Below are 19,484 nucleotides of genomic sequence, written 5' to 3'. Positions count from 1 at the left end.
TTATTTAGTTGTAGTTGCCACAAAACTTCCTACCATTGGTTATATTTTTGATGGCCCTTCCAGATTCAGTTCATCTGTTTTGGAAATAAAGTGCAATTGTAATTTTCACTTCATTTGTCTGCCATTATTGTATCCAACAGACATACTTCAATAATTTCAGTTTGTCGTCAAGTTTAATTGGACTTAGTGCCAAAACTTCTTTTGTATCTTTTAAACACTTCAGTTGATGGAAACCATTTTAAATTACCATACTTTCTCTTCATTCAGTTAGGGTCTTTTCTCTTAGACAGACTGAACTACTGAAAATATCATAATCGGATCAGCACTGGTACTGACCCACCCATAAAATAGGTAGACAGCTCCAACATCTACAAAGATGGACAAGTACCAGTTAATCAAAATGCCAGTCAATCAAGATTTGCTTCAGTCTTGCCCCTTCTTAGGGCCTCTGCTCTCTCAGTCCTGCTCCTGCCTAAGTTTGACCACTTCCCAGGGCAGCATGGTAGCATAGCAGTTTGTGCAGCACTTTACAGCATCGGATGCATGGTCAAGGTTGGATTCCACCGTGGTCTGTAAGGTGTTTGTACATTCTCCCCGTCACCAGGCATGTTTCCTCTGGGGCTTCGGTTTCCTCCCACATTCGGGTCAAAAAGCTGTGGGCATATCATGTTGGCGCCACATGTGTGGTGACTCCCATGGGCTGCTCTCAGCACAATCCTTGCTGGTTGGATTTGACGCAAATGACACATTTCACTGTATGTTTCACTATACATATGACAAATAAAGCTCGTCGTTATTGTCATTTCCTCAGTACAGCTCCTCTCATCAGTCCTGCTCCTCTCTGCGTGAAGTCTTCATGGATACCATGCCACTCCTTCTAGAACGCAGGTTACTTTTTTGCAAAATGTCTGATAACAAAACAGTTAATCTAATGTTGTTGTACTTCCAGAGTATCAAAATCAATAGGGGATGGTAAAACAGTAAACTCTAGGGGTTCCCAACCTTTTTATGGCATGGATCCCTACCATTAACCGAAGGATCAGTGGACCCCAGGTTGGGAACCCCTGGTATATTTTCACTTGTTCCAGAGATGCTGTTGCCAACAACCTCCACCTATTCAAATCATCTCAGCTAAAAGACAAACCAGGCTGAAGTTGGCTCAAGGTAGTACTATGCTTTGAAGTTGCACATCTTCAAAAAAAATTGACTTTATCTGGAGCAGATCACACTGGCTAGTATTACCAGGTGAAGTCACAAACAATCTTGAGTTTGATGGGACACTTCTTGTCAGAATGTGTTTCCCAGCTTTAGCCATGCACATAAGGATGACACTATTTGTGCAACACCTATTTCTGCAAATTGAATGAAACTGTGCTGGAAGTTCCATTCCATGAACCATTACTTCATTGTCTCATTTGAACTTGGCAAACATAATTTTAGTTGGTTCTTTTGCCTGCTATTTAAAGGCGCATTCTGCTGACACTGATGGGACAACTTTGAGATGAGTATAGATGGCTTAGACACTCCCAAATAGCGAAAGGGTTCTAGTACTTACTTAGATATTAGACTACTGAAATATTTGTATTGTGGGCACCTGATTAATTACTCCAATGATAGCTTTCCTATTCTGAAGGCACAATTATGGGTGTGACTCATCACTCCAGATGGGTCAGGGATCTTGGTACACGACTTAAGGATATGTCCATTAACATAGAAACATAGAAAACCTACAGCGCAATACAGGCCCTTCGGTCCACAGAGCTGTGCCAAACATGTCCTTACCTTAGAAATTGCCTAGGGTTACCCATAGCCCTTCATTTTTCTGAGCTCCATGTACCTGTCCAGGAGTCTCTTGAAAGACCCTATCGAATCCGCCTCCACCAATGTCGCCGGCAGCCCATTTTATGCACTCACCACTCTGCGTAAAAAAACTTACCCCATCATGTCCTCTGTACCTACTTTAAGGCACCTTAAAACTTTGCCCTCTCATGCTAGCCATTTCAGCCCTGGGGAGAAAGGCTCTGACTATCCACATCAACTTATACACCTCTATCAGGTCACCTCTCATCCTCCGTCGCTCAAGGAGAAAACACCTGTTTTCATAAAGCATGCTCCCCAATCCAGGCAACATCCTTGTAAATCTCCTCTGCACCCTTTCTATGGTTTCCACATCCTTCCTATTGTGAGGCCACCAGAACTGAGCACAGTACTCCAAGTGGGGTCTGACTAGTGTCGTATATAGCTGCAACATTACCTCTCGGCTCTTAAAGTCAATCCCATGGTTGATGAAGGCCAATGCTCCGTACACTTTCTTAACCAGTCAACCTACACAGCAGCCGTGAGTGTCCTATGGACTTAGACCCCAAGATCCCTCTTATCCTCCACACTGCCAAGAGTCTTACCATTAGTACTATATCCTGCCATTATACTTGACCAGCAAAATGAACCACCTCTCGCTTATCTGTTGAACTCCATCTGCCACTTCTCAGCCCAGGTTTGCATCCTATTATTGTCCCGCTGTAACCTTTGACAGCCTTCCATACTATCCACAACACCCCCAACCTTTGTGTCATCAGTATAATTACTAACCCTTCCCTCCATTTCTTCATCCAGGTCATTTATAAAAATCACAAAGAGCAGGGGTCCCAGAACAGATCCCTGAGGTACACCACTGGACACTGACCTCCATGCAGAATATGACCTGTCTACAACCACTCTTTGCCTTCTGTGGGCAAGCCAGCTCTGGATCCACAAAGCAATGTCCCCTTGGATCCCATGCCTCCTTACTTTCTCAATAAGCCTTGCATGGGGTACCTTATCAAATGCCTTGCTGAAATCCATAAACACTACATCTACTGCTCTACCTTCATCAATGTGTTTAGTCACATAGTCAAAAAATTCAACCAGGCTCGTAAGGCACGACCTGCCTTTCACAAAGCCATGCTGACAGTTCCTAATCATATTATGCCTCTCCAAATGTTCATAAATCCTGCCTCTCAGGATCTTCTCCATCAACTTACCAATCACTGAAGTAAGACTCTCTGGTCTATAATTTCCTGGGCTATCTTTACTCCCTTTCTTGAACAGCATCTGCAACTCTCCAGTCCTCCGGAACCTCTCCCGTCCCCACTGATGATGCAAAGATCATTGCCAGAGGCTCAGCAATCTCATCCCTCGCCTTCCACAGTAGCCTGGGGTACAGCTCTTCCAGTCCCGGCGACTTATCCAACTTGATGCTTTCCAAAAGCTCCTGCACATCCGCTTTCTTAATATCTACATGCTCAAGCTTTTTAAATCGCTATAAATCATCCCTACAATTGCCAAGATCCTTTTCCATAGTGAATACTGAAGCAAAGTACTCATTAAGTACCTCTGCTATCTCCTCCGGTTCCATATACTTTTCCACTGTAGCACTTGATTGGTCCTATTCTCTCACGTCTTATCCTCTTGCTCTTTACATATGTAACGCTTACACAATCGGCTGGTGTATGTCTAGAGGAAAATTTGTCAAACCGCCAAACCCCACATCCCGTATACGTGGATGCTGTGAAATACACACTAATACAAACTCGCACACACAATATCAAGCTCACACCAGCTACGTTTACAGAATACACTTTATAAATCTTACTAGAACTAAGTGATTAATAACGATACAATATATATGAAAGAAAGAAAATAAAGAAAAGGCGCCAAAACGTATCAGAGTTCAATTAGTGCACATCGTTGGAGCTCAATCATCAAACCCTCTGACCACTCTTCGCTCTTCTCCAACCTCCACGACCCCCGCACCTGGGACCACCCTCGGTGATTGACTATCAGTGCCGCACCCATCCACCTTCCTCGCCGTCTTCTTCCCGACTCCCCAAAAAGACCGCACAATCCCAGCTCCCAGACCCACAAGAGAAAATAACATCCAACCCAATTGGTTAACAAATGAATACAATCCCCGTTATCAGCAACTGTAACCCAAACAAGCTTCGAGAAGCTTTGGGAATGCTCTGCAAGAAAAGCACTCCCTCACCAGTTAGCATAACAAAGAAGCAGTTTTACTTTTAACAAACAAAGAAGCCACCTCGATTAACATATGCAGTACACATACTTGTAGAAAGCCTTGGGGTTTTCCTTAATCCTGTCCACCAAGGCCTTCTCATGGCCCCTTCTGGCTCTCCTAATTTCTTTCTTAAGCTCCTTCCTGTTAGCCTTATGATCTTCTAGATCTCTCTCATTGTCTCCGTCATATGTTGAAAGATCGGAGCGACTGGGCTTGTATACACTGGAATTTAGAAGGATGAGAGGGGATCTGATTGAAACATACAAGATTATTAAGGGATTGGACACGCTGGAGGCAGGAAGCATGTTCCCACTGATGGGTGAGTCCAGAACTAGAGGCCACAGTTTAAGAATAAGGGGTAGGCCATTTAGAACAGAGATGCGGAAAAACTTTTTCACCCAGAGAGTGGTGGATATGTGAAATGCTCTGCACCAGAAGGCAGTGGAGGCCAAGTCTCTGGATGCCAAGTCTCTGGATGCATTCAAGAGAGAGTTAGATAGAGCTCTTATAGATAGCGGGGTCAAGGGATGTGGGGAGAGGGCAGGAACGGGGTACTGATTGTGTATGATCAGCCATGATCACAGTGAATGGCAGTGCTGGCTAGATGGGCCAAATGGCCTACTCCTGCACCTATTGTCTATTGCCTCATTTTTTGAACCTTTTGTAAGCTCTTTTCTTCTTCTTGACTAGGTTTACAACAGCCTTTGTACACCACGGTTCCTGTACCCTACCATCCTTTCTCTGTCTCATTGGAACGTACCTATGCAGAACTCTACACAAATATCCCCTGAACATTTTCCATATTTCTTCCGTACAGTTCCCTGAGAACTATTCCTAATTTATGCTTCCAAGTTCCTGCCTGATAGCATCATATTTCCCCTTACTCCAATTAATTTGTCTGTTCCTATCCCTCTCCAAAGATATGGTAAAGGAAATAGTGATCACAATCTATCTCCAAAATCCTCTCCTAGTGAGAGATCTGACACCTGACCAGGATCAGTTCCCAATACCAGATCAAGTACAGCCTCTCCTCTTGTAGGTTCTTAATGAAGAACCTATTCCTGCAAACTTCAGAGAGATCACATCTTAACTGAAGTATTGTGATGAATAATATATATTTGAAGGTTCAGATTTTCCAAGGTCATCACTGAAATATGTAATATTTTGTGAGATTTTTAATCACAAGCCTGCACTTAGAAGTTTTTGAGTGCATTTGTTGACATGCCAAATCTCTTCAAACTCCTAATGAAGTACAGTTGTTGTCTTGCCAGCATTGATATGCTGAGACCAGGTTAGATCCTCCGGACATCTTGACACCCAGGACCTTGAAACTGCTCACTCTCTCCACTTCTGATCCCATTATGAGGATTGGTAGGTGTTCTTTTGTCTTACCCTTCCTGAAGTCCACAATCAGTTCTTTAGTCTTACTGACGATGAGTGTCAGGTTGTTGCTGTGGCACCACTCCACTAGTTGGCATATCTCACTCCTGTACGCCCTCTCATCACCGAGATTCTACCAACAATGGTTGTATCATCAGCAAATTTATAGATGATACTTCAGCTATGCTTAGCCACATAGTCATGTGTATATAGAGAGTACAACAGTGGCCTATGCACACATCCTTGAGGTGCACCAGTGTTGATCATCAGCAAGGAGGATATGTTATCACTAATCCACACAGATTGTGGTTTTCGGGTTAGGAAGTTGAGGATCCAATTGCAGAGGGAGGTACAGAGACCCAGACTCTGTAACTTCTCAATCAGGATTGTGGGAATAATGGTATTAAACGCTGAGCTATAGTCAACAAACAACATCCTAACATAGGTGTTTGTGTTGTCCAGGTGGTCTAAAGCCATCTGCCATCGACCTATTGTGACGATAGGTAATTTGCAATGGGTCCAAGTCCTTGCTGAGGCAGGAGTTCAGTCTTGTCATGATCAACCTCTGAAAGCATTTCATCACTGTCGATGTGAGCGCTACCGGGCGATAGTCATTAAGGCAGTCCACATTATTCTTCTCAGGCACAGGTATGATTGTTGCCTTTTTGAAGCAAGTGGGAATTTCCACTCATAGCAGTGAGAGGTTAAAAATCTCCTTGAATACTCCCGCTAGTTCAGTGGTTCCCAAACACCAGGCCGAAAAGCATGTGCTATCGGGCCGTGAGGAAACGATATGATTTGGCGATATGAAACGATATGAGTCAGCTGCATCTTTCCTCATTCCCTGTCATGCCCACTGTTGAACTTGAACGCATGCGAGGTCATTACCCACGCAAAGTCATCAGTCACCTAAACGCAGTGATACCCTAGCGCCAGGGATCACTGGTTGGCTTCGGGTAACCGGCTGCCTCATGTGGCCAGCAAGAAGTACCATTGCTCCTGGCTTGGAGTGCGGACAGATGGCGCCACCTCTAAACCTGTTTAGCACACCGAATGTTCGTGGGGAACCCAGTGCTAAAATATTCGCAGACGACCTAATTCGGGCTCAGGGTTTCGTAAGAAGCAGAACAGCTACCTCGCTGCGATCTACTGAAAGTCATCCGTCTAGCCAAACTTTTGTCGGCTGATAGATCCTACCTACCTACAAGGAGGGGTGGGCACACGCCGTCGCACTCCTCGCTCGGTTGCTCTCTCCAGACTGCGACTGCCGTGCCCCCAGTTCAGGGATCTCCAGCCCTTATCTGGTCCTCTCACTGGTATGTTGCAATGATTTTATATGTTCATACGAGGAAAATATGCGCTGTGTGTTTAATATTCAAACATTACTTAAAATGTTATGATGCTATTGACTTATAAGTGAGTTATAATTGACTTATCACTATATTCATGTGAGGAAAATATGCGCTGTGTGTTTAATATTAAATTCATTAGATAAACCCTTTTAGAAACAAAATTGAGTGTATTAGCCACTTATAAGTGACTTATAGTTGACTTATTACCTATGTTCCGGTCGTGATTAACACCCCCACCCCCCCAACCCCCCTGTCGGCCGGTCGGCAAGAATATTGTCAATATTAAACCGGTCTGCGGTGCAAAAAAAGTTTGGCGACCCCACGCTAGTTGGTTGGCACAGGTTTTCAGAGACTTACCTAGCATCGGCCTCTGAGATGGAGATCATAGGGTCATCAGGTGCAGCAGGGATCTTCACAGTTGTAGTTGTGTTCTCCCTTTCAAAGCAGGCATTGAGGCATTGCGTTCATCTGGTAGTGAAGCATCGCTGCTATTCATGTCATTGTGTTTCGCTCTGCAGGAAGTAATGTCTTGCAGACCCTGCCAGAGTTGCCATGCATCCAATGTCGCCTCCAACCTCGTTCAAAATTGCCGCTTCACCCTTGAAGTAACCCTCTGTAAATCATACCTGGTTTTCTGGTACATGTCTGGGTCGCCAGACTTGAATGCTACAGATCTAGCCTTCAGCAGATGACGTACCTCCTGGTTCATCCACAGCTTTTGGTTTGGGAATGTGCAGCAAGTCTTTGTAGGCACACACTCATCCACACAGGTTTTAATAAAGTCAGTAACAACTGCAGCATACTCATCCAAGTTCAAAGATGAATCCCTGAATACGGTCCAGTCCACCGATTCAAAGCAGTCCTGTAGGCACTCCTGTGCTTCCCTTGTCCAAACCTTCTTGGTCCTCACTGCTGATGCTGCAGTCTTCAGTCTCTGCCTATACTCAGAGAGTAATAGTACAGCTAGGTGATCCGACTTCCTGAAGTGAGGGTGTGGAATAGCACAGTAGGCATTCTTGATGGTGGTGTCACAATGGTCCAGTGTGTTGTTTCCTCTAGCATCACAAGTGATCCATTGATGGTAGTTACTTAGTGACTTTTTCAGACTGGTCTGGTTAAAATCTCTCAAAACGATGGTGAAGACATTAGGGCGCACTGTTTTGTGCATGTTGATCCCATTGCTCAGATCATCTAAAGCCTGCTTGACACTGGCCTGAGATGGAATGTAAACTGCTACCAAAATGACCCCAGAGAACTCCCGTGGTGGGTAAAAAGGACGGCACTTAACTGCTAGATATTCCAGGTCACGTGAACAGAATTGGGACAGCATTTATATATTTGTGGACCAAGAAGAGTTGATCATGAGGCATATTCCTCCATCTCTGCTTTTGAGAGACTCTATAGGTCTATCCTGACGGCGTATAGTAAACCCATCGATCTGAATCGCGGCATCTGGTATGGAAGGGGTTAACCAGGATCCCATGAAACAAAGGACACACGCAGTCCTAATGTCCCTCTGATTCAGCACCCGAGCTCTGAGATCATCAATTTTATTCACCAGAGACTGCACGTTTACTAGCAAGATAGTCGGTGTAGGGAGTTTAAAACCCCGTTTCTTTAAACACACTTGTAGCCCCGCTCTACACCCGTGCTGCCTCTGAGGTATCCTACGGAGCAACTAATTATAAGCATTGTGAATTCTCAACAAAAATAAAATCAGAAATGCATATTTTTTTAATCACACCTGCAAATATTTGTTTTATAGTTAAACAAAGTCTATAAAAGGATAATTAAACTGGAGAGAACTTTTATAATTTTGGACTTATACATTAATGATACTTGATGGGAATCTAAAATAATTCTTGCATGAAGTGCAGTTGTCTGTTAATCTGATCACCTTGGCTATGTTCTCAAGAGGAATACTAATTAGTTTATGAATCTGAACATCAGAGCTACTTGGTTCTTATACAGATATTCCAAATCAGAAGGAGGGATGCATTCTACTTTTTGAAAAAGCTATAAAATAGTCAGTATTAATTTATTTGAGAGCTCTTTTATTCTGGCTACTCTGTTGGTTCCACTGATGCCAGTATGTTCAAGCCAACTGCATTTAGTGAATTTTGATAATGAACTCCCAATAACACTCTTCAGAAGATTCTGAATGATTGCAATTCCCTTGTATATGAAACTTTCATCTCCAGCCAGCTTAACATTTCCCAAAATGATAATGGCTAACCAGCGCAAACTTGCTATTACCACATGCATTTTGTCTTACATTCAAAAAATATTCAAAGTACAAGCTGTTTAATATAACTACCTCACATTTTTCTTCCCACAATGAACAAACAAACATCATGTTTCATTACCTCATTATAGATTTAAATCAGCCAAAATTCATTCCACATGCACCAATTGCTTAATCAGTAGTATAGTTAGAACCTTGTCTCAATGAATCAACAATGAGAGCTGTATTTTCTATCCTTGACAGGGAATAAGATGACAACAAAGCCCTAATTATTGCCTAAATTGCTGAATTGAGGGGCAACGTAAGTTTCATTTGAAAAGGGTTGCTGACATCAACTAACTTTTTTGCCTCTGCTTAATTTTATTTGTTTCTCTTTATACTTTATTTATTAGCATTTTAATGTTTTAAATACATTTGTTATCTTTTCCTTAAATCAATTTCAACTGTTCTTTAATGTCTTTGAATATCAGAGACACTTAATAACAACGAAAGAGGGTCTGAACAGCACGTGCAGTGCCTGAGGATGTGGTATCTGAAGGTCTGATCGCAAATCTTGGTGTGATCCCCTGTGAAACTAAATTCATGTGTTCCCCGGGACAAGGGATAGGAATCTGAAGGCTGTAGTTCAGATCATGTACGCTCCAGCTAAATGCCTCAGTGTTTCTTTGCTTTGTGCACATAGATGCACAACAGAATAGACTCACATCACATTTTATTTGGAAGATAGTACATTAAAATACACAAGCAGGAATAATAGCCTTTTTCATTATTATATACAATATATCTAGAAGCTATCTTGCTCACAGTGCAGCAAGGTGCACAGCAGTTAACCCAACACTTGTAAGATCGGTGTTCAATTCTCACCACTGTCGGTAGAGTTTGGACATTCTCCCCATGACTGTGTGGGTTTCCTCCCACGTTCCAAAGATATACAAGTTAGAGTCAGTACGTTGTAGACATACTACACTGGCGCTAGAAGTGCGGCACTAGTTGCAGGCTGACCCAGCACATCCCCGACACAAACAACATATTTCACTGGATGCTTCAGTGTACATGTGACAAATAGAGATAATCACTTGGAGATTTCATTAAGCTACCCTGTAATATTAAGTAATGCTATAAGAGCTAAGCAATCCAAAATCTATTTTAACGAGAGTGCATCACTTCATTTTTGGTTATGATCTAGATTAGAAAATGTGAACTTTTGCAATTATCCTGGGTGAAATAAATGATTATTCTTATCCCACAATTCACGTTTCTGCTTGTAAATAGGAGCACAACGCTAATACAGCAGCTGCTATTTGACTAAGAGCACAATGAGTCACATTCTTGTTTTACATCACAATGTAATGACATTCTAAACCATGGGGATGGGAGTGTCTATAAACTTATTGGTTCACAATACCGTCATTATTTTTGTTGTGCAGATCTCAACAAGGCAAATAAAAACAGACCTTGACGTCAAACAGCCCCAGATACTCAGAAATCACACATAACTTGTATGAAAAGGTACTTGGTAAGATTCCATTTACTGAGGTAAATTGTTTAGTGAAATCTAATACTGATTAATGTAAAGTATTATGTTCTATTTGTTTAGAAATGAGTCATGTACTGTACATGGAGCATTTTGCCACAGATAAACAAACCAAAAATATTGCACCTCAAGTCAAGTCACTTATATTGTCATTTCGACCATAACTGCTATGTACAGTACTTAGTAAAAATGAGACGACGTTTTTCAGGACCATGGTGTTACATGACACAGTACAAAAACTAGACTGAACTACGTAAAAAACAACAGAGAAAAAAAACAAATGCACTAGACTACAGACCTACCCAGGACTGCATGAAGTGCACAAAACAGTGCAGGCATTACAATAAATAATAAACAGGACAACAGGGCAGTAAGGTGTCAGTCCAGGCTCTGGGTAGTGAGGAGTCTGATAGCTTGGGGGAAGAAACTGTTACATAGTCTGGTCGTGAGAGCCCAAATGCTTCGGTGCCTTTTCCCAGATGGCAGGAGGGAAAAGAGATTGTATGAGGGATGCATGGGGTCCTTCGTAATGCTGTTTGCTTTGCAGATGCAGCGTGTAGTGTATATGTCCATGATGGCAGGAAGAGAGACCCCAATGATCTTCTCAGCTGACCTCACTATCCGCTGCAGGGTCTTGTGATCTGAGATGGTGCAATTTCTGAACCAAGCAGTGATGTAGCTGCTCAGGACGCTCTCAATACAACCCCTGTAGAATGTGATGAGGATGGGGGGTGGGAGATGGACTTTACTTAGCCTTCGCAGAAAATAGGGATTCTGCTGGGCTTTCTTTGCTATGGAGCTGGTGTTAAGGGTCCAGGTGAGATTCTCCGCCAGGCGAACACCAGGAAATTTGGTGCTCTTAACGATCTCTACCGAGGAGCTGTCGATGTTCAGTGGAAAGTGGTCGCTCCGTGCCCTCCTGAAGTCAACAACCATCTCTTTTGTTTTGTTCACATTCAGAGACAGGTTGTTGACTCTGCACCAGTCTGTTAGCCGCTGCACCTCCTCTCTGTATGCTGACTCGTCATTCTTGCTGATGAAACCCAGCACAGTCGTGTCATCGGCGAACTTGATGATGTGGTTCGAGCTGTGTGTTGCAGCACAGTCATGGGTCAGCAGAGTGAGCAGTAGTGGACTGAGCACACAGCCCTGGATGGGCCCCTTTTAAGGAAAAATTGAATGCATTTGAGGCAGAGGCAGGTGTAAAGCTTGGGGAAGAGATGCAGACAACAAAATTATCTACAGATTGCTCCAGGAAAGAGTTATTGCATTTAGGATGATGGTGAAAATTGGTAGCTTGGGTTGAAGCATTTGATGTTGTGGTGTTCGCCATGTTTGACAATTAGCTTGCGGACATTCCGTCACCTGTCGAGATGACATCCTCATTGTGTACTTGTTGGTGATTCTCTCTGGGAGTGCTCACTATTTATATAGCCCCCCCCCCCACCTGTTTGCTTGCCTTAGTCCCGATTGGCTACCCCTTCAGTTGACCTTTAGATTCTATATATAGAAACACGAGCATTTCCGAAGAGAAACACCAACACTGGACATCAAAGAGAGAGAACATGTATACGATTGATGGTACTGCATCAACTGCAAAATTATTCATACTATGATCCATAAGAAAGCAAAATAATCTATTCAAACCCATATATAACTAACCCCTTTGATAAACTTCAGTCACGTTTTGTAGGCAGCTCACTAAGTTACTACTCTACAAGATATACTTCTGCTGGACTGTGATTGCAGTAGTCCGTAGCCTGTAATTTTCCTTTAAGGGTGTACTTTTGAACTGTCTGAATATACTGGTGATTTTGAGATTTCCTGTAAAAATCAGTGAACTAGACTCTCGAGAATGCAGGTATGGCCGGGGCAGCCATCACTGGGGCGGATGCTTCCTGACAGAGGAAGATGAAACTGTGCTCCACTCCATTATAGCACTGATAAAGGTTAAAATCGGTGAGGCTGAGAGCGGAAAATGAACAGGTGTTCAGTGCCATCAGCCTGTGTTTGACTGGCCTCCCTCTTTTCGCTCTACTACCATTAGACGAAGGTGGAGGAATCTTGAGTCCCAAGCCACCAGGTTCAGGAGTAGTTGTGGCCATTAGGGTCCTGGACCACCTTCACTTACCTCAGCACTGAACTGACTCTGCAGCTGTGGACTCTGTGGTTCATATTCTACGTGCTATTTTGTTTACTCTTTTTTAATATTTGCTATTTGTCCTCTCTTGCACATTGGATGTGCAGTGGTCTTTGTTTTGTGTGGTTTTTGTGGATTCTATTTTGTTTCTTTGTTTGGTGAGTGTCTGCAAGAAGATGGATATCAAATTTGTATATGGTATATATACTTAGATAATAAATTTGAACTTTGAAACTTGTTTTAATATGCATTAATAATTATTCTTGTTCACCCAGAACGTATCAACAACTTGCAAGGAACAAAAGGCATGAGACAAAAAAAGATAGTGGGGTTAAGTTTCTCCCATGTCCCATTTCTCCCATATTAAACTCATGACGCTTAAGCAGAAGATCCTTGTTAGTTATGCGCATAACTCTTGCAGCAATAATCTGCTGTGCACAAAATACAAGAGCCACAGATACACTTAGAGGATTTTCCTTGACTTGATCAGCAATGGAGTATAGGAGAAATCTGTCCTTCATGTCTGGGACTGTTGCTGACACTGGAGGAAGTGGAGTCTGGTGCCAAGATCAGAGACACGATCAGGATGGCATCTGTTAATGATAATGACATAAATTGTTGGACCAGTGAAGCCAAATAACATCGAAGATAAGCAGTGTTTGTGGACAAGGGAGGAGATAAGAGCAAGTAAGTTTGTAAAGGACATACACAACAGAAGATTAAGATGTAGGATACAATATATGTTTTGTTGTCTTCAGGTAACACAAAAGAAGTGCTCAATACCTTGTTAAGAATCATTTTTGTCCTTGAATATACACAAGTGACATTCTATGTATCTACAAGCCATTTGAAATCCAAGCCTCCGCCCCCCACCCCCCAATGTACCTATCCAAATGACTCTAAATATTGCAACTGTAATTGCCTCAAGCACTTCCACTGGCATGCTGGCAGCTCATTCCAGGTACTCACCAACTTCTGTGTAAAGAAGTTACCTCTTAGGTATCTTTTAAATCTCTTATTGTATTTGGAAGCCAAACAACATCAAAGATGAGCAGTGTTCGCAGACAAGGGAGGACATATAGAACATGTGCGGACCGTTTTCTAAACTGGGAGAAAATCCAGGAATCTGAGATGCAGAGGGACTTGGGAGTCCTTGTGTAGAACACCCTGAAGGTTAACTTGCAGGTTGAGTCGGTGGTGAGGAAGGCAAATGCCATGTTAGCATTCATTTCAAGAGGACTAGAATACAAAAGCAAGGATGTGATGCTGAGGCTTTATAAGGCACTGGTGAGGCCTCACCTTGAGAATTGTGAACAGTTTTGGGCCTCTTTGCTTAGAAAAGTTGTGCTCGCATTAGAGAGGGACCAGAGGAGGTTCACAAGGATGATTCCAGAAATGAAAGGGTTATCATACAAGGAACATTTGCTGGCTCTGGGGCTGTACTCGCTGGAATTCAGAAGGATGAGGGGGAATCTCATTGAAACCTTTCGAACTTTGAAAGGCCTAGACAGAGTAGATGTGGAAAGGATGTTTCCCATGGTGGGGGAGTCTAGGACAAGAGGGCACAGCCTCAGGATAGAGGGGTACCCTTTCAAAACAGAGATGTGGAGAAACTTCTTTAGCCAGAGGGTGGTGAATTTGTGGAATTTGTTGCCATATGCAGCTGGTGAGGCCAGGACACTGGGTGTATTTAAGGCAGAGATTAATAGGTTCTTGATTGGACACGGCATCAAAGGTTATGGGGAGAAGGCCGGGAAATGGGGTTGAGGACGAGATAGAGAAAAAAAAGGATCAGCCATAATTGTATGGCAGAGCTGACTCAATGGGCCAGATGGCCTAATTCTGCATGTCTTATGGTCTTATATTTGTGCCCTCTAGTTTCGGAATTCTCCAACCCTGGGGAAAAGACTATGACTGTCCATATCCTTATTCCCTCAGGATTTCATAAGATCATTCCACATTTTTTTGCATTCCAGCAAATAAAGAAGCAGCATGGCCAATTTTCCCTATAACTCAGGCCCCCTATTGCAGGCAGCATACTCATACATCTCTTCCACCTCCTCTACAGCTTGCCAGTGTCTTTCCTGTAACAGGCGATCAACAGAGGGGCTGGTGGTATTAGGTGTTAGGACCACTCTTAAAATCCTCCTCGCACTCCAATTCAGTAGGTGGCGGTAATGCACATTTTTAGATGGTCTGCCAACCGCCAATAAAAAACAGTAGGAGAAGAATCTGCAGCCTTTCTTGTAGTTAGAAGAAGAAGAATATTGGTGACGCTACACTTGGAGTATTGTGTACAATCTTGATCACCTGTTACAGGAAAGACACTGTCAAGCTGTGGAGGAGGTGGAAGAGATATACGAGTATGCTGCTTGCACGAGAGGCCCTGAGTTATAGTGAAAATTGGCCATGCTGGTTCTTTATTTGCTGGAATGAAAAAAATGAAAAAAATTGTGAAATGATCTCATGAAAGTTTATAAAATCCTGGGGGGGTGGGGGGAGAGGATAAGGAGATGGACAGTCATAGCCTTTTCCCCAGGGTTGGAGAAGTCCAGAACTGGAGAGCACAAATATATATGTGTACTTGATACTTGTGAAATTCCTACAATACCTGCTGAAGCACTAGCATACTATAACCATCCAATCTATTAACAAACAAAAAACAACCACCATTATCAAAATAAACTGATAAACTGAGGTATTTTCCAAGATAGCTCTCTTAAGTCCACTATGGTTCTGTCTAGCTTTAAACCAACTCCGTAATTTGCTGAATCAGACAAAAATTGGGTGTCAAGAGAGAAACAACAAAATGAGCTACACTTTCACACATCTTCTATACATGAATGATTTGAAATTATATGCTTTAGATTTTCTGATGAAGGAGCAATTAATTCAAACAGCAGAACTATTTTTGAAAGATACAAACATGAACGTTGGACTGCGTAAATGCAGAGCATTAAATATTAAAAAAGGTGCAATAGAGCTATAGAATACAAAACAGAACAACAGGATAAAATAAACTGATAGATGCATATGAAACATAAAAGTAGCTGGGATATTAACAAGCAAAGAAAATAGATCACAGTTCCTTAAAGGAAAAACTTTTGACAGAATTTACTTCAAGGCTTAAGAACATCTGTGAAACAGAGCTCAACAGTAAAAATAAAACAAAGGCAATAAACACTTTCACTATACCTATATTAACATATTCTTTTGGCATAATAACGGTCTGAAAAAGTTACAAAAGGGTCTGAAACTTGATCTGGAAAAGTTACAAAGAAAAATAAGAACTGAAATGACAAATTTCAGAAAACATTACATACATTTAAAATGTGCTTAGATTAACAGCCAAGGACAGAATGTAGTAAGAGGAATAACAGACATTAAAAAATCTACACAACAGTCAAATAAAACTTCTGGGGATATACTTTAATCAATGAAAACTGGATTCAACACTCCATGCAACTATGCAATTCTAATAAGAAGTATACACCGCTGAATTTAAATGAGAGCACAACCCAGAAAAATTAAGAAATTATCACCAGTGAAAGAAAGTTAAGCAATGAAAGAGCATGATCCTCCATGGAAGACATCCCTACAATCTGAGCAGATGAGATGTCAACAAGGAAGTACTGAATGCCTAGAATTGAAAAACTCTTCCAAGAAACAGAAGGGTCCCTTGTGGTAATACAGGACCAGGTGATTAACACAAGAAAATCAAAAATACATAATAAAAGACCAATAAATTCAAGATGATAAACATGGAAAATGCCAAGGAAAACCAAAACAATCTAACACATTACAGGATGCTGTAGCAGTTTAACACAATCTGATTACTTACATAGGCACAATTAAGTGCCAAACATTATTCACTAAAATCTTGCTTTAAAATATAAACTCATAAAATAAGTCATATCTTACCATAAATACAACCCTGATCCAGTTTTAGAATCAGAATACCACAAACTATGTTACGACCGATGTGTACTTACAGATAGGACAATCAATAATAACTATCTGGATATAATAATACAGGGTAAACAAGCAAGAACAACTTACTTAAATAGATACAGCCATTCAAAACACATAACTTACAGAATCACTAAGTGAAAACACTAGAAATATGCTGAATTAAAAGACAAAATTGAAAGAATTTGGAACATGAACAGGGTAGCCACTGTCCCCGACATTAATATCTACAACTGGTATCACTTCAAAGTCACTACACAAATAGCATTAAACAATTCAAGCTACACAGCAATATGAAGGTAAATCATCAGAAAGTCACAATATTAAACTCCACTAGATTAGCCTGAAAGTTCCTAGCAATTGAGAAATGAGCGTGCTTGGCTATGCCCACACCCCAGGTTTTACTAGCTTGAGCTGAGTAAAAATAAATTTCAATGATAATATTAATAATAACAACAACAATAATAGTAACTAAATAAATATAAACACACAACACTACTGACTTAAATTGTACTAAACAACCCACCAGGTTTCAAGAATTTAAATACTTGTTTATGCTTCTCTTGTGCTTTTTCTCCAATCCCCACCAACCTATTCAAAGTAACAATATTGCTACTCGGGGTCTGTTTTCTCTCCCACTCATATGCCCTACATACAGTAACACATATGAGACTGGTAGTTTCACCAGTGATTTGTATAATTGCAACATAACATGCATACTCCTCCCACTTATCTAAGTTGAAATCCATTTGCCATTCTTCAGCCCATCTCTCTTAATGAGCAAGATCTCTCTGCAATTCATGGTTAACTGCTTCACTGTCAATAAGACCCCCTCCCCAAAATTAAGTATCATCAGCAAACTTGCTAATTGTTCCATGTGGGGTGTGTCAGGAATGGACAGGAGGAGGAGTATAGGAAACTGATACAGGACTTTGTGATATGGTGCAACTCAAACTACCTGCGTCTCAATATCACCAAGACCAAGGAGATGGTGGTGGACTTTAGGAGATCTAGGCCTCATATGAAGCCAGTGATCATTAATGGAGAATGTGTGGAGCAGGTTAAGACCTACAAGTATCTGGGAGTACAGTTAGACGAGAAGCTAGACTGGACTGCCAACACAGATGCCTTGTGCAGGAAGGCACAGAGTCGACTGTACTTCCTTAGAAGGTTGGCGTCATTCAATGACTGTAGTGAGATGCTGAAGATGTTCTATAGGTCAGTTGTGGAGAGCGCCCTCTTCTTTGTGGTGGCGTGTTGGGGAGGAAGCATTAAGAAGAGGGATGCCTCACGTCTTAATAAGCTGGTAAGGAAGGTGGGCTCTGTCGTGGGCAAAGTACTGGAGAGTTTAACATCGGTAGCTGAGCGAAGGGTGCTGAGTAGGCTACGGTCAATTATGGATAACTCTGAACATCCTCTACATAGCACCATCCAGAGACAGAGAAGCAGTTTCAGCGACAGGTTACTATCGATGCAATGCTCCTCAAACAGGATGAAGAGGTCAATACTCCCCAATGCCATTAGGCTTTACAATTCTACCGCCAGGACTTAAGAACTTTTTAAAAGCTATTATTAATGCTTTTTGAGATAGTGATTTAGATGCATATCATATTTTTTTACTGAGTTAAGTATTGTATGTAATTAGTTTTGCTACAACAAGTGTATGGGACATTGGAAAAAAGTTGAATTTCCCCATGGGGATGAATAAAGTATCTATCTATCTATCTATGCGCATTCACGTCCAAATCATTTACACTGATCCCTGCAGTACTAAGAGTTCAGACAGTGCAATTAATACAGGTTCTACATCTACTAGAAAAACACAATATTATTTATTTTATACTTTGACTGAGCTACTGTAATATACTGCATTCAATTCAGCATCATACAATCCTGCATGTTAGATAGCAGTACTTGAAAAATAGATTTGGCTCACCTCCAGCCTGACTCTCGTTGAAATGGATTCTCATCTAGTGTCAACTCCTGGAGACTATGGCATCCATTAAGACATAAAAGTAAGCTATTAAGATCTATGGTAAAGGAAATATATTCAAATTGATTAAAACAGATAACATAAAGAATCTGATTAATATACATGTTCAAAAATTCAAAGACATTGATATAAAATAAAAAATGTCAGGGTCAGCTTTTCGTTTTAAAGAAAACAATGCATATTATACACTTTACCATGTTAAACAGGCTGTTACCTTTATGACACCATAAATAAATTTACATTAAAGCATTTTTACATGCAATCAAAGTGAAAAGAGAAAATTGATACTTCACTCCCACAATCACAATCATAAAGTCTTGAGTTTAACTTAGAAGCCAGACAGCAAAAGTCTCCAGCACTTCAGATTCAAAATTTCAGACAGACAGACATACGTTATTGATCCCGAGGGAAATTGGGTTTCGTTACAGTCGCACCAACCAAGAATAGTGTAGAAATATAGCAATATAAAACCATAAATAATTAAATAATAATAAGTACATTATTCCAAGTGGAAATAAGTCCAGGACCAGCCTATTGACTCAGGGTGTCTGACACTCCGAGGGAGGAGTTGTAAAGTTTGATGACCACAGGCAGGAATGACTTCCTATGACGCTCAGTGTTGCATCTCAGTGGAATGAGTCTCTGACTGAATGTACTCCTGTGCCTAACCAGTACATTATGGAGTGGATGGGAGACATTGTCCAAGATGGCATGCAACTTGGGCAGCATCCTCTTTTCAGACACCACCGTCAGAGAGTCTAGTTCCACCCCCACAACATCACTGGCCTTACGAATGAGTTTGTTGATTCTGTTGGTG

General features: G+C 41.5%; 1 protein-coding gene across 2 annotated transcripts in view; it reads right to left on the bottom strand.

The window, feature by feature from the left end:
- lrriq1 (leucine-rich repeats and IQ motif containing 1) overlaps nt 1-19,484 on the bottom strand; it is a 165,969-nt gene that overhangs the window by 91,928 nt on the left and 54,557 nt on the right. For both annotated transcript variants that reach the window (XM_073059634.1, XM_073059635.1), the window contains exon 14: nt 18,611-18,704. In XM_073059634.1, coding sequence (XP_072915735.1) covers nt 18,611-18,704 — 94 coding nt within the window. The remainder of the gene's footprint in view (nt 1-18,610; nt 18,705-19,484) is intronic.

This window comes from Hemitrygon akajei, chromosome 10, assembly GCF_048418815.1.
Source record: "Hemitrygon akajei chromosome 10, sHemAka1.3, whole genome shotgun sequence".
Classification (NCBI taxonomy): Eukaryota; Metazoa; Chordata; class Chondrichthyes; order Myliobatiformes; family Dasyatidae; genus Hemitrygon; species Hemitrygon akajei.
Note: the sequence above shows the minus strand (reverse complement) of the source record. Positions and strands in the feature narration are given on the sequence as shown.